At 41.5% G+C, this 16,839-nt stretch overlaps 2 protein-coding genes across 2 annotated transcripts in view; one reads left to right on the forward strand and one right to left on the reverse strand.

Annotated features, from left to right (window-relative positions):
* The window catches only part of METTL9 (methyltransferase 9, His-X-His N1(pi)-histidine), a 30,306-nt gene that overhangs the window by 7,127 nt on the left and 6,340 nt on the right, over positions 1–16,839 (forward strand). The window lies entirely within an intron of this gene.
* LOC116946058 (uncharacterized) lies at positions 1,368–15,815 on the reverse strand. Its single transcript, XM_032960893.2, has 6 exons — positions 15,474–15,815; positions 13,040–13,432; positions 11,427–11,545; positions 10,825–10,914; positions 6,687–6,791; positions 1,368–3,715 (listed from the first exon to the last, which is right to left on the reverse strand). Exons 1-6 carry the CDS (start codon positions 15,616–15,618, stop codon positions 3,635–3,637), a joined length of 933 nt encoding a protein of 310 aa, XP_032816784.1. The 5' UTR covers positions 15,619–15,815; the 3' UTR covers positions 1,368–3,634.

Consider the following 16,839-nt stretch of genomic DNA (forward strand, 5'->3'; position numbering starts at 1 on the left):
TAACATGTCTCTTGTATTCTTTCTTTATTCCCCTTGATCTCTCTCCCAGCAAACGTCATTCATTCCGTTTTCACATCCGAGATTGTGTCCAGTCCACATCTTTCACCATTTTTAGATTTTTATAATTAAAACGCTCCCAAAACCTGTTATAGAACTTCCTCATTACTCTTTCTTTACATCCCACTGACTTTCTAAATCCAATGCCATACACACATCTCAAAACGTTCTTGTTTTCTTATGTCTTCCTGTCTCAGTCCAAATTTCTATTACTAGATAGTAATCCCCATTTTGCTTTATTGACCATTCAGGTTGGTGAACACACCTCCCTGACAAAGGAATTCACCTCGATCATGCTGTTGCGGTCCTGAGGTTTGATAATAAAAATAAACGTACCAACGTGTTGGCCGCAAGATGGCACATTGGTAACACTTGTGCCTCATAACAAGAAGGGCCTGGGTTCTATTTCTGACTTGGCTACCTTTCTGTGTGGAATTTGTATGTTCTCCACCTTTCTGCATGGGTTTCCCTTGGGTTCTCCAATTTAAATTTTGATTTAAAGCTTTCGTGACTGCAGGGATTCATATTCTTGTCTCTTTCGGTAAAGTCACCGAGAAGGGACTTCTCCAATTTACTTCCATTGGCAAAAAAGCAATGTTAACAGTATTCATGCTCTTTGGTTCTTTCGGTAAAGTCACGTAGGTATAAAATAAATTAAATCACAACGTTTCGGGAGCAACACAAGCGTCCGTCATCAGGTGGGACAACCACGGCAAGAAAAAATTGCTGAAGTGGGCAAAAGGGCTGCTGTACCAAGAGGCCATATAGGCAAGATAAGGGGGGGAGGAACCAGGGAGGAGAGACAGAGAGGGTGGAGGTGTGGGGTAGGGGGAGTGGAGGCTACAAGTAAGCAACAAGCACGCCCACTTCCCCTCCCCGGCATTTTTTTGCTGTGCTTGTGTCTTACTTGTAGCCTCCACTCCCCCTACCCCACACCCCCAACCTCCCTGTCTCTCCTCCCTGGCTCCTCCCCCCCTTCTCTTGCCTATATGGCCTCTTGGTACAGCAGCCCTTTTGCTCACTTCAGCAATTGTTTCTTGCTGTGGTGGTCCCACCTGATGACGGACGCTTGTGTTGCGCCCAAAACGTCGTGATTTAATTTACTTATTTTCTACCTACGTGACTTTACTGAAAGAACCAAAGAGTATGGATCCCTGCAGTCACGAAAACTTCAAATCAAGATTAAACAGTATTCAAGCATCCCAATGCTGAAATATTATGTGCAAGTTACTCGTTTGGGATTACAGTTGAAATCTGATTTTGTAAATCTCGACTTCACCTCCTAAACTTAAACTCGAGATTACAAGACATCAGCTTGAGAGAGGTTTAATAAAAAGACACATTGAAACAGCTTTGTGGGGTCATCCTTAATATAGATTCATCCTTTACTGGGCATATGAAATTCAAGACAACATTTACAGTGAGGGAAAAACGCATTTGATCCCCTGCTGATTTTGTACGTTTGCCCACTGACAAAGAGATGATCAGTGTATAATTTTAATGGTAGGTTTATTTGAACAGTGAGAGACAGAATAACAACAACAAAATCCAGAAAAAAACATGTCAATAATGTTATAAATTGATTTGCATTTTAATGAGGGAATAAGTATTTGACCCCTCTGCAAAACATGACTTAGTACTTGGTGGCAAAACCCTTGTTGGCAATCACAGAGGTCAGACGTTTCTTGTAGTTGGCCACCAGGTTTGCACACATCTCAGGAGGGATTTTGTCCCACTCCTCTTTGCAGATCTTCTCCAAGTCATTAAGGTTTCCAGGCTGATGTTTGGCAACTCGAACCTTCAGCTCCCTCCACAGATTTTCTATGGGATTAAGGTCTGGAGACTGGCTAGGCCACTCCAGGACCTTAATGTGCTTCTTCTTGAGCCACTCCTTTGTTGCCTTGGCCGTGTGTTTTGGGTCATTGTCATGCTGGAATACCCATCCACGACGCATTTTCAATGCCCTGGCTGAGGGACGGAGGTTCTCGCCCAAGATTTGATGGTACATGGCCCCGTCCATTGTCCCTTTGATGCGGTGAAGTTGTCCTGTCCCCTTAGCAGAAAAAGACCACCAAAGCATAATGTTTCCACCTCCATGTTTGACGGTGGGGATGGTGTTCTTGGGGCATAGGCAGCATTCCTCCTCCTCCAAACACGGCGAGTTGAGTTGATGCCAAAGAGCTCCATTTTGGTCTCATCTGACCACAACACTTTCACCCAGTTGTCCTCTGAATCATTCAGATGTTCATTGGCAAACTTCAGACGGGCATGTATATGTGCTTTCTTGAGCAGGGGGACTTTGCGGGCGCTGCAGGATTTCAGTTTTTCACGGCGTAGTGTGTTACCAATTGTTTTCTTGGTGACTATGGTCCCAGCTGCCTTGAGATCATTGACAATATCCTCCCGTGTAGTTCTGGGCTGATTCCTCACCGTTCTCATGATCATTGCAACTCCACGAGGTGAGATCTTGCATGTAGCCCCAGGCCAAGGGAGATTGACAGTTCTTTTGTGTTTCTTCCATTTGCGAATAATCGCACAACTGTTGTCACCTTCTCACCAAGCTTCTTGGCAATGGTCTTGTAGCCCATTCCAGCCTTGTGTAGGTCTACAATCTTGTCCCTGACATCCTTGGAGAGCTCTTTGGTCTTGGCCATGGTGGAGAGTTTGGAATCTGATTGATTGCTTCTGTGGATAGGTGTTTTTTATACAGGTAACAAGCTGAGATTAGGAGCACTCCCTTTAAGAGTGTGCTCCTAATCTCAGCTCGTTACCTGTATAAAAGACACCTGGGAGCCAGAAATCTTTTTGATTGAGAGGGGGTCAAATACTTATTTCCATCATTAAAATGCAAATCAATTTATAACATTTTTGACATGCGTTTTTCTGGATTTTCTTGTTGTTATTCTGTCTTTCACTATTCAAATAAACCTATCATTAAAATTATAGAATGATCATTTCTTTGTCAGTGGGCAAACGTACAAAATCAGCAGGGGATCAAATACTTTTTTCCCTCACTGTATTTACCTTATGCTTTGGCTTTGACATATTTTTAATGAAAATGTTGATAAAAGTATAAAAAATAATTACGTGCGGTATTTCATTATACATTTTTAACAAGGAAGAATAACGATACATAACTATTAATTATGTAATGCTGTACAACATGGGTTTGTCCTTCCAAGTATTTCATTCGGCAATAATGACATTGTATTCTAAGCCTCACAATAAGATAGCATTACATGGTGCACAATATCTGAGATGCCTTAGCCACCAAAGATCATTCCTTTGGTGCTTATTTTTAATTTTAGACTGGATTCCTCTAATCTATGTAAATATTATTCTGATAATTGCCAGGTTTTGGGCAACTCTTGGATAAATGTGGCCAATTTGATGCAGGGTCCCCAATAGCAACACAATTTTATGCTAACGTTTTGTTCATATTGGAATATCTTTACACGAGCTATCTACCCCCCCCCCCCTCCTCCTATGGACAGACAGAAATAATGCATTAAAACTTACAACCTTAGTTGGAAAGCCAAAAATAAATCTTGTTTTTTTGTTGTTGTTGAAAGCTCCATTACTTGGGTGACGTCTTGCCCTTGATGTTCTCATAAATTGGAGACTTTTTCACTTCCATCTGCAACCTTACTTTCTTGAGCTGTGAGGCGAGAGGGGTGGTGAAGATCCACAGACGCACAGCATAAAATCCGTGATGAAAGGTAGACTGCAGGACCAACCTTGCAAAAGCAAAAAATGTCTAATGGAGGTGATATTCATGTCAAAGCACTAAACCAGCACGACTGCATCCCAGATTCAAAAATGGACAACCATAACTCATAATTAAAACGAATCATTATTGCTTGTGCCAAACTCTTTGGTTCTTTCGGTTAAGTCACGTAGGTATAAAATAAAACAAATCACGACGTTTCGGGCGCAACACAAGCGTCTGCTGAGGCAGACTCGGATAGATGTGTTGGTGCAATGCACATGGTCTGCTGCTGAGGCAGACGATGCTTTCCCACCTGTCGACAGACGCTTGTGTTGCGCCCTAAACGTCGTGATTTGTTTTATTTTCTAACAACGTGACTTTACCGAAAGAACCAAAGAGTATAGATTCCTGCAGTCACGAAAGCTTCAAATCAAGATTGCTTGTGCCAAGTTTGTGGTTCTCAGCATTTTACCAGGTGAATTATTTATTTTACCAGGTGAGAACCAAATTGAACTCAAAGTTTATTTTGCGAGTGTGACCTGGATCAACAAGTAGCAACCAATACACTAAACAAACTAAAAAAAACCCAGTAATAATAATAGAAAGAGATGAGACAAGGGGATAAGAAGAAAGAAGGAACATTGGCAAATACATTAAATATGTGTTAGACTAAATAAATTGAGCTTACCTGCATAAAACGAATTGGTATATTATCCATGAAGGCTAAAATATATAGGTTTGTAGATCTTAGCTAGATTTATATATAGATGAGGTGAATGTTTCGTGAACTAATCGTTAAAGTTCTTGAAGAGATCAATTAGCATTGGGAGAGAGAGGCATATTAAAGTAACTTTCAGAAGTAGCGCTGTTGTGTTTTCTGGAGCGCTTCCATGACGTGATGTCATGTTGAGTGAACCGAGAGGATTCTCACGATTCCAATAATACGCCTGTGATATGATTACTCTTTGGTTATTTCGGTAAAGTCGCGTAGGTAGAAAAATAAAACAAAAAATAATAAATCACGACATTTCGATAGCAACACAAGCGGTCGTCTTCGGGCGGGAAAAATAATCCAGCAGTGGAACTGCTGAACTAGCGAGAGAGCTGTTACAACAAGAGGTTATTTATGTGGCAATGGGCAAGCAAGCGGGGTCTGAGCTGGAAAGGAATTCCATCCCCGGACGCAAGCACGTCAGTTGTGTTAATGGGGGAGATTAGGGAAAGGGAGATTAGGGAGAGAGAAATGAGCTTCCGTCACCGCATAAGAGTATCATCCCCGCATGTGCGCACAACAGCAGTGTTAATGGGAGATTAGCACTGTTGATGGGAGAGATTAGGCAGGGAGGTTAGGGGGATTAGTAAGTTAATGTCATGTCTATGTGTAACACAAGCTGCGGCGCTGCCAACTGCGCTGTGAGGCAAGCGCGTCCACGCAAGGAAACCATCGTAACGGTGGTCGCGCCAGTGAGACACAAAGCCCATCACACAGCCAGAACCATCGGTACATCGAGGCTAAGGGAACAGAGGTGGCCATGTTCGTGAGACCCCAGCTCGTTAATGCAGAGGCACCCAACAGGGCAATGCGACTCAGAGAGTCGGCGATAACAGCCAAACGGCAGGGAAGAATGGAAGCACCACAGCAAGTTACGACTTTGGTTAATATCATCCTTCCAGTGATTGCTCAGCGTGTACCCATCTTCTCGGTTGAAATTGTCTGTGTTTATATATCTAGATAGCTTCATGGATAAATCTTTGATAGTAGCCCGAAGGTTTGCAGAGTACCTTGGTCTCAGAAAAAACAATATCGTGCGAGTCCGCTGCGTTATAACAATGATCAGCCACAGCAGAGGTATTGGTTCTGCTGTGTTTCAAATCTGCCTTGTGTTCGCTAACACGGTCCGAGACATGTTTCATTTCCCCAATGTAACTGCTGCCGCAGACACAACTTAGTTTGTAGACACCAGGGTATTGCATGTCCGGAATGACATCCTTCACAGATGGGATAAAACGGATTTTGTGTACTGTATTGAATCGGACCTTGATCTTGTGTTTGTTCAAGATTTTGGAAATATTTTTGGTAACACCTGCTATGTATGGCAAGGTGATGGTTTTGATTGGGTCCTCAGATGTTTGTTTCTTCATGGTTGGGGCTACAGCTTTGTGGATTGTGCGGTCTGAGCATCCATTCATCTTGAGGGCTTGGGATACGTGCTACAGTTCACTGGCTAGGTGGCGCTGGTCGGGGATGCAGCGGGCCCTATGGTGTAGTGTTTTGATGAAGGAGTTCTTCTGGGCCGGATGGTGGTGGGAATCAGGCTTTAGATAGGAATCCGCGTGGGTGGTTTTCCTGTAGACGGAATGTCCCAACGAGCCATCAGGCCTCTTCTTGATCAAAACATCCAGGAATGGTAGCTTACCATCATTTTCCACTTCCATGGTGAATTTGATGGATGGGTGTATGGAATTGATGTGGTTGGAAAAAATGGTTCAGTGCTGGCTGGCCATGTGGCCAGATGACGAAAGTGTCATCTACGTATCTCTTCCACAGGGAAGGACGTAGGGTGGATGTCAGGATGGCATCTGTTTCAAATTTCTCCATGAAAACATTCGTTACCACTGGTAATAAGGGAATGTGATATGATTGTAAAGTGAAATTAAAGTCTTGTTTGAATGAGCAACATCGCACCTTCTGACCCTATCCCTTTCCAGAAGCTTCATAAATTGGGACAAATTATGTTTGCCAATTAATTTGGCATACTTCAGCTGATAACAATTAGGATGCTGTTTAATTGGCAATAAAAAATGGTCTCACAACTTAACAGGCACTGTTTATGTAAGTCTTACAGAGTTCTTTGTTGGGTGTAACATTTCTAACTCAATTTTTTTTTTATCAATGCTCAGAATAGGTACATTGACTTACATCTTTCTTCTTTACAGCAGTGGCTATGGCTTGACGTGGGCTTAGTTCTTCTTGAGGGAGGTCGTTCAGATCACTGTACGTTTGCGGAGTGGAAGCATTCAGTGACTGGGTTCACATTCACAAAGGAAAAGACAAACAAACAGTCAGATCCAACCTTTCTTAAAGGAACATATACACGTCATATAATAAAACAGCTCTGATCAAGAGTTATTTTTTTTTCTGTATGCCTGTGCTGTCTGACAAAAGTTTGCACCATGGTTAATGCAAAAGTATAGTTTAAAATTACATTAATTGTACATTTATTTGACGAGTGTTGTCTACTGGACATCTATCAAACCACTGTATTTCTGTGAAAAAGAGCTTTATAGCTCATTATTCCTCCAGTATAAATAAATATTCTGATTCTCTTCTTCCCTCGCACCTCCGATTTAGCATGGTTGGCTGCGTACGGTTTCGGTATCACTCAGTTCAGTAATATGTCATCTTAAATGCCTGAATGACTTGAAATGCTTTTTTTAATCATTAATAAGCCTTCAAACTATTGTAAGAGAGCTGTAGACGCACAACCTAGGTGTCTGACTATAAGGTAAGGTTTGTTTGTATTTTTCACTGCCCCAATAAACATTAGCTTCCTGCATGATGACTCATGTGGGTTGAATGTAGGGAAGTGGGTTTTGTTTGCGGAAGCTAATGTGTGTGCGTGTATGTGTGTGTGCACATACATGCTATGTAGTTATCAAACCGAGTAAAATTTCACATCATGTATACAATTGGTAATTATATTAACCTACCCTGAGTCTCTTCTCCATTATTAAGCACAATGCCACTGTGTCCTATATTATCACAATAATCAGCCATGATCTGTCCATTGCTCCTGAAGACTTCCCCAAGGGATTGTCATCTCGGTTCTGATTCATCTCGCTGCTGCGCATGAGCCGATTTCATCACTTCATCTCCGCAGTGGACATCCTCTCATCATTAGCCTCTACCAACGGCCATCATCCCTTTCAGCGATGTTTCTTGCCCAAGCCCACTTATTCGCAGTCAATATGATATATTTAACTTGTGTATGTTCTATAATCCATATGTTCCTATTCCTTTCACTCATTGTAAATGTAGGCATGCATCTTTGCATGCTTATTTATACACTGTTCAGCTCTTGTTTAATCCTAATTGACAATGGCTGTGTTTATAAGACATGCTATAGCAGACCATTTACATTGTTTCACAACTTTGTATTTTGATTTTTATTATTATTAAGTTTCGTATTCCAAATGCACTAAAATCTGCTCTCATCCCTCTATTTATTTGATTGTCTTGATCCTGGTTCACCATTAATAACTGCCATAGGTACACATTCTGCTGTGTTTTGAGCCCAACTTTGCAGCCTTATTTATTAAGTTCTTCCATTGATGTGGGTCATTTGCATTGGTTATTACAATGACTAGGTCATCAGTAAATCCCAAATGGTTCATTTTCTCCATATATATGTACGCATGTATTGCATCTCAACAGAAATATAGCTGGAAAGAGTAGGCAGTAACGCATCGTGTACATGGATAAGCTGTTGAATATTGACATGTTTAAATATGTCAGAGCCAATAGTGAGATTAAGTACAATAATGTACAGTAGGGATAGCAAAATTAAAATGTGGTGTCTCGTGAAGTTAATACAGGCATTGCCAAGGTGGTCAGTTAGCTTAGAGAGCTCATAATGACTCTTAAATGTCTGAGAAAAGGGCATTGAGATTTTGGGTTTGAATATGGGTGAACACTTTTTTATATGAATCCAGTTTGTGTGGGGTAATGGTTTAATTGTCTTAGCACAGGTATTGCATGTCCGGAATGACATCCTTAACAGATGGGGTAAAATCACGGATTTTGTGTACTGTATTGAATCGGACCTGGATCTTGTGTTTGTTTAAGATTTTGGAAATATTTTTGGTAACACCTGCTATGTATGGCAAGGTGATGGTTTTGATTGGGTCCTCAGATGGTTGTCTCCCCATGGTTGGGGCTACAGCTTTGGGGATTGTGCGGTCTGAGTATCCATTCATCGTGAGGGCTTGGTGTACGTGCTACAGTTCACTGGCTAGGTGGCGCTGGTCGGAGATGCAGCGGGCCCTATGGTGGAGTGTTGTGACAAGGGAGTTCTTCTGGGCCGGATGGTGGTGGAAATCAGGCTTTAGATAGGAATACGTGTGGGTGGTTTTCCTGTTGACGGAATGTCCCAACGAGCCATAGTTACCAATGACTTCACTAATACCCAACGTATATGTTGTCTTTCACTTAATTTGGCATATTCTTTATTTGAAACTTTGGTTTGATTGAAATGTGATAAACAATTTTTGCAAGGATTTCAAATGTAATTCTAGTGTGGATAAAGAGGTCTACTGAAGTAACTTAAGATGTATGTGGTTATATTCTTGGTTCTTTCGGTAAAGTCACGTAGAAGGGAAACAATAAAATAATAAAAATATAAAATAAAATTATCACGACGTTTCGACTGCAACACAAGCAATCATCATCAGGTGTGAAAACCACAGCAAGAAAATTTGCTGTGGTTTTCGCACCTGATGATGAGCAAGAAAATTTGCTGTGGTTTTCACACCTGATGATGATTGCTTGTGTTGCAGTCGAAACGTCGTGATAATTTTATTGTTTTATATTTTTATTATTTTATTGTTTCCCTTCTACATAACTTTACCGAAAGAACCAAGAATATGAATCCCTGCAGTCACGCAACCTTTAAATCAAAATGTATGTAGTTACACAATGTCATCTTAGGAGGCCGCTCTCTGTCACAGGGTGATACTAAGCTGCAGAGTTCCGAATTAAATCTCTTAATCACATGACATGATGACAATTTGAAATGTTTTACATGGTTTAAACCATTCTTTACAAATCACAAAGCATCACTTTCTAGCGCTGAGTAAGATCAATCTATTGATGAACATAGTAGTTATGTGTTATCATCTTTCTTGGCTGTTCTCACATGAAGTAATATTGTGCTGTGTGAGAAACTAAAACAGTCAATTGAGGATATTTTTGTAATTGCACAAACAGACTAAGAATAATAAAACAATTCTCTACAGCCCTTCATCGAACCACTGCGAGATAAAGACCTCCCCAAAACGTGTGGGTAATTTTAGATTTAACTACCACTGATGTTGGCCATGGTCGGGAATCAAATTCAGGTCTCAAGCTTCATTTTTCATAATAATTTCAGCTCGTGACATGCAAAGTAATCGCTCACTCTCAAAGAGAGAGACCAACTGAGAGGCGAGAGGCACCACAAACAAGTAGGAAGGTAGTCATGCGATGAGCTGGTGCCAACAATTGCCCAAGCTCTGTGGTCCTCTATATACGAAGGTGCTATCAGCAAATTCATGAGTTTACATGTGGCAGGAAACTTGAGCACCTGGAGGAAAACCCACGCATGCGAAGGAGAAGCACTCTATCCCATACAGACAAAGCAGATGGATTCCACATGTTTGCTGTACCACCTTCTAGCGAGTGAGGGCATGGTTCCTCCTCGAGACCCAGGGGAAGGGAATGTCACAACAGCCGTCGCCTCCACAGTGCTGGATAACAAGCGTGCACCACCGTCACCCGGCGGTACATTAACCACTGTGCCTTCATATTACCCCCAAATAGATTATATTTGGTGCTAATTGATAAACTCCAATTTAACATTATAAACCAGATAAAAAAATATATATATATCATGCACACACATGTATTTGGCCTCAGCAGTTAGAATCTTTATCAGAATCTTAAGTTCGGCTGGAGGAATCCGATGAGCTATGAAGTTATTTTTCACAGATGTCCAGCAGTATTTACTTCGCAGGAGGAAACTGCCGAGTGGCTGTAAGGGAAATATTGGCATGCATACTGGCAAATAGTCCCTATTGGTCAGGTTTGTCTCCAAGACTTGGCAAACCTTTTTGATCAAATTGGCTGGTTTTATATAGAGTAAGTTCCTACCAATTCGCTACTGTTTGGTTGATAATAGATGATATTGATTGGAGTTGTCGTGTCTGCCTTTGGACAGATGGACAGACAGACGTTAATGCGTAAAAAAATGGTTGTGACATTTGAGTGGGTTTGGTGGGTTTTGATTGTGCAGGAGCCTCACCGTATATGTGTGCGGAGTGTCAATCTCTGTTGAACTTGAGGGGGGAAAAGCTTCAGGAGCTGGCTGAGCAATCCGCAACGGCAATCGAACCTGTCGGATGTTGGCACAATAATGCATTTAAGAATTACAAAAAAAATTATTCTGACATCCATTCATGTATATAATTGTACAACCAATGTAATATGAGTGAATGTATATTATTGGATGCCTATAAGTTTTCTCTTCCACTGTTACTGTAGTGTCTGTGATGTCATATCCTTAAAAATATTATTGAAACTTATATTTTTCTGATTCACCATGCAGATATTGTATCAGAGCTGGTAAATAATACATTTGCAGAAAAACACCACTGACACACATAGGCATTTCCATGCAGTAACTCGTCACTTTCATGATAGCACGAAGGTGAAATCACTCCCACTCGGTGAATGTTTTGTCAGTAATAAAACAATGTTTGCTTCAAAAATATATCATCTTAATTTCAGCCAATCATAAAGCCCAGGGATGGATTGACAGATGGTGGAACAGACAACTGATTATTATTATACTCGTTCCCTGAGATCTTTAGTGTGGTCAGTGTTTTGGTGCTGTGAGGCGGATACCTTGAGCCAGAGAGCTATAGTCAGGGTAGTAGTGGCCAGGCTGTACACCAGTAACACCACAACAAGCACGATCAGAATGACGTATTCCCCCGAGTCATCATCATCTTCCCGTTTGCTTGCTGGTATTGAAGAAACAAATACACACATTTCTAAATTCAAAATGAGTATTTTCCCAGTAAAGCCTCACTGAGTATTAGGACTTGTCCTGGAGGATCCTGCGTTGAGATGTTTAGATAATTCCTTATTTAGTTTTTTTTTACTTGGACAATTTCTCATATATTCTTCCGGTATTTCGGTAAAGTCACGTAGATCGGTTCAAATTAATAAAAAATAAACATAAAATAAACAAACTACGACGTTTCGATCACAACACAAGTGACCGTCATCAGGAGGGAAAAAGAGGGGCAGGGTGTAGTCCAACGGTCATAAACAAAGTGGGCGGGGCTAGTGATGTTAATGTGAGAGATTAGCATGTTAATGTAAGAACGCAGAACCGCCGCCACGTCGAGGTTGGCACGCCGAGGTGGCCATGTTGGCGCGAGAAATTCCGCCTCTACGGGGAGGGTTTCCACTTAACTATAAGATCTTTTCCCGTGGCTTCGACTCTCCGATTTTACATTAACAGGTTGAATTTATCGCGCCAACGTGGCCCCCTCCGCGCGCCAACCTCGAATAGGAATTCCTGCAGTCACGAAAGCTTTAAGTAAAAATGTCTTATATGTTGCTGCATTCAGTTTAGGGGGCATTTTGAGGAAAGTATTTTGAGTTAACCGGTAATTAAAGGTGATACATATAAATGTCAGTTAATTTTGTACGTTAAATTGATACATAAATATATATTTATATGTGTTACGTAATTTCCCGTAACTATGTTTCATCGCAATGTTTTTTTTATAATAGTTTCCACCTAGATATAATGAACATAGTCAGTCCTATTCTGATGAGTTCAATGTGTTTGTAGGCATCAAAAACATGGTATTAGATGCAAATATCATGGCTTTATCTCTCTGTTATGGTCCTTTGAAGTTTTGCATAGTGGCCATTTTGTTGTCTGGCAATTTCAGTCATAAAACATCAAAATCGAGCATGGAAAACAATATTCGGTTTTGACATAGAAATTGCCTCATTATCACATTTCTTGAGGATTGTCTGAGTCTATCTCCATCAATATGAATTACCAGATGAACCTCGTCGTAACACACCGTTATTTTACTCACGTTGAGCTATGAAAACTAAAATATTGCCCACGAGTTGTTGCATTGTTTGGAACAATTTATAGATTGATTAAAATGTATTATTTTGCATCAACTTGTGAATGCAAGAATTTATTATCAACACAATGTTGCTTATGGTTCGAGAAACATTTTCAGCCACTAAACGAGTTAAAAAATAATGTTGACCCTGGGTTAGAAGAATGTGTTGAATATAATATGGACTGAATTAGTGAAGAAAAAAATAATAATTTGACCAAATACCAAACCGACTTTCTCTTTTTAGACTAACATTGTTGGGAAGTTGGTGCGATTTCCAATAGCAGATACCGTTTCAGGGCTGGTGGGGTATAAGAAAGCAATCATTGTTGTTATCTTGACGTAAACTGGACATCAACTCACCTCTCACTAATAGCTTTGTGTCATCACCATGTGCCATGACCGTCTTCCCGTCAGGTGCGTACAGCGTGAAGGTATAGATGCCCTCGTGCTCAATGGCCACTCGTTGCAGGACTAACGTACAACTACTGTCTGAGGTGGCGTTCGGTATTTTCGCCACATCCTTGTAGTTTTGGCCCCATCTGACAGTGCGGTGTTCGCGCTGGTAGTCCAGGACAAGGTCTTTTTTGGAGTTTTTGGTGTTCTGCTTGCGTTCCCACAACATGGAGCCCGCATTTTTGAAATTCACACTATTGTTTGATTTATCAAGAACATAAGAGCAAGCGATCTCCGTGTGCTCGCCCTCCATTGCCAGTACGCACGTGTCAGGTTGGGTCACATGGAGGCAGAATGTTCCTGCAACAAGGGTGAATGTGAAAGGTCAGGCAGCTCCATGCAACGGTTTTTTTTGCATCTTTAATTATTATGACATTTCAGCACTTGCGTTCCTCAAATTCTTGTCTGCATGCTTAATGAGCCAGGAGGCTTTGTGGGTTTGCCCCCCCCCCCCCCCGTTCCTTTGACCTCTACCCCTTTGTTATCACAATGGCCTTGGGTGGGAGTTGGGAAGCGTTCTTTGAAAATATTTGTCGTGAACAAAGTTTCACCTAATCAGTCGTAAGTTTATACTCGAGTTGTTAAACAACCGGTAAAGCCGTAACTTTATCGATTACCTTTTCCAAAACTCAGGAGACAGTAACCATGTCACGTGGAATGTTTGGAATGAATGTACCATTGGCAAGTATAAACATACAATCAACATGGTGCGTGCGAGTCTGATTGGCCAGCGGCAGCCATCTTACGGCACCTATGCCTGAGGCAGCCAAGTTAAGGCCCTGTCTGATGTGTTTGTTTCTCATGAATGAAAGGTTAAAGGAGGTGCAACTCTGCAATTACTTGCTTGCTTGCTGGCAGAAGGGCTACTCAGATCTCCAGAGGATACCTGTTCTGCTCTTCCATGCCTACCAGACCAGACGTGTTGGAAGGGGTGGGTGTATCCACACTTCACCCCACCACAAAAAAAACGCGTCAATCCACGAACTGTGGATTTTCTAATTATCCTGTCTGGTGGACAGAGGCGAGGAAATTCAAAGGAGCTTGCCGCATCGTTTTAACATCGTTGCTGGGTGACCGAATCGAATCGCTATCTCTGGGATTGCAAGTAAAAGTGTGCTAACAGTTACATCACATTAAAGATGACAGATATAACACACGTAAATATGCATGATTGTACATTCACGTAAATTATAATGCATTATTGTGTGTAAAGCAAACCGGAAACAATTTTTTTTACCGGCTATTGCAATGTGATATCCCGTAAGTAAATAAAAATGGTTTTAACAACCCTAGTTTATACTTTGCAGAACTCATGTTATGATATGGAGGACCAATATTCTGAATCCTATCATCAATGGAGTTATCTGTGATATTACTCCACTTGTCTCCGGGGTAAATATCGAGGGTAATCGGATGAATATGCAGCACAACTCCTCATCAACAAAAATAGCAGATAATATTTTTTTAAGCACAATAATAATGGAGTGGCAGCCATAGAATGGAATGCGTTCGTGAGGACTTGCACGAAGAGATGGAGTGATGAAATCAGTTTATGTGTAGATACCTTAATAGGTGATCGCTAATATCACTTGTCCTAGCAGCCTTTGCAGGCTACACAGCGGATTTTTGTCTCTGTGAGTGTATAAGTGTGTGTGTGTGTATCCATGTGTAATGACTAGTGCGCTGCACTACGAACCCGGCCACCCGAGTTCGATTCGCGCTCATGGCCAACACCAGTGATGATTATCTAAACCGTTCCTGAACCTTCCCTAGGTCTACTCAATCTCAAATGAGTACCTGGTGCAGTGTGTAAAAATCATTGCCACTGGGGAGATAAAGGTGGCTGGGTGTGGTTGCTGGCCACCCACTCCCTCATATTCCGTTCCAGCCTTCATAGGTGCTCGCAAACAGCTCTTGCCCCAACAGTCTGTTCGGGCTATATGGGGGATCTTTGTCTTTTGCCACTAACACAGTACACATGTTGAGAGACTAGTGCACTATAGATATCAGAGGCATACATACAGATACAAGACGAAGACAAAGATCCCCCCGTATAGACATAACAGACTTCAGTGTCGAGTGCTGTTAGTGAGCAACGTATTAATGCCGACAAGGCACACGGGAGGGTTTTGTTGCCAACGTCACACCCGACCGCCTTTGTCTTCCCTGTGCTGGCGTTTACATACGGCACTAGGTGTTCACTTAAACCCTTGATGGAGCCAACTCCAACCGGGGAGCTGAATTGGTAAGTTCTGATTGTAAGTCATTGTTAGTCAATCACTCTAGCCACAGCTGCAACTAGCTAAATAGAAACAGTATTACTGTGCTCGTGAGTAGGTACCTGGCAGGTAGATCGCATGGAGCATGAGGACGAAGGTGATGGAAGATCGTGCCCGTGCTCCCATCATTGTAGCCGAGTTGAAGTTGTCTCTGATGATCCAGTGTAACCAGTGTGGCTGTGTTGGGCCCACTGCTGTGAGAGTCATACAGCTCGCGTGACGGAAGGTGTTGTGCAAGTGTTTTTGTGGTAACAAATAGAGGAACCAGCTCCTGTAACTTCCATGCTAAACGTACAACGTATTTTTCAGGATTAAACAAGTGGGAAAAACTGTTTTGCGCATGCACATGTGTGTTAGATATTACCGTCACCTAGTGGGGGAATGGTGGCAGAGTGGTTGCTCACCGGCCTATAAACCAGTACGAATATAGATGCTTGCTAACAGCACTTGCCCTTATGGTCTGTCTATAAAACTAAACAAGGGATATTTGTCTAGACGATGTAGTAAGGGCAATACGGTTTTTACTCAAGTAGGCATGTAATTGATTCGTGATTACAATTGTTGCGCTCATTTATTTAATTATTGTTTAATTACCATTTATGAAAATTACATTCAGTTCCCTGTAGGCTAATGGAATGGATAAGTTAGCACAATTTAGAAAGTATTCGAGACGAATACAAATGGGATGGTACAAATTAAATGTAAAATAACTGAACATGACCCTTAGTTATGACAATTCATACAATTCTTCAGGAGTGCCAGCCAGTTACATTGTGTAACTCGTTTTTTAATTTCTCTTCAACACATACAACCCGCATCACTTACCAATTTCCGGGAATTGCTCCGTTCAAGCGCCCCAAACTCCCCTTTCCAGATGCTTTTATCCTCTTCTCCATACTTCTTGAACTTTGTCGTTCCACCAATCCCTTAGTTTCCCAAATGGGCCTTCCTACTGACCACTCATTTACATTTCACCTTTATTGGGATTTCCAAATGAATCCCTCCGCCAATATGATTTGAGTATTTCACCACCCTCCAATCTGACTGTGCTCAATACGTCAGGCCTGCACATGACAGAACGCCAATGGGAATTGAGCACCTACTTTCAACTAATCAACTACTCACCAAGTCTAATGACTAACGACTTGGTCTAACGACTTGGTGAGTTGATTGCTTATTTATTTACATCATTGGGTTTGCCTCTCAGGCGTCTCTTACACAATCATAGATGGTGTGAATCGTGAAATAAACACTGATTAGTACCGGCGAGAATCCTGGATTAGCCATCTACTTTAGATGATAAGATTTTCAAGTGTATTGAGTTCATGATCTCAGTTCATTTACAAATGCACTGTATGAATTACATGCAGCAAAGAACTTGTTTGCAAAGTAGGAAGGAGGCCTGTCTATTGTTGAGTAAGAAATGTT

Source organism: Petromyzon marinus, chromosome 26 (assembly GCF_048934315.1).
Source record: "Petromyzon marinus isolate PM22_M1 ecotype Great Lakes invasive population chromosome 26, UKy_Petmar_22M1.pri1.0, whole genome shotgun sequence".
NCBI classification, from domain to species: domain Eukaryota; kingdom Metazoa; phylum Chordata; class Hyperoartia; order Petromyzontiformes; family Petromyzontidae; genus Petromyzon; species Petromyzon marinus.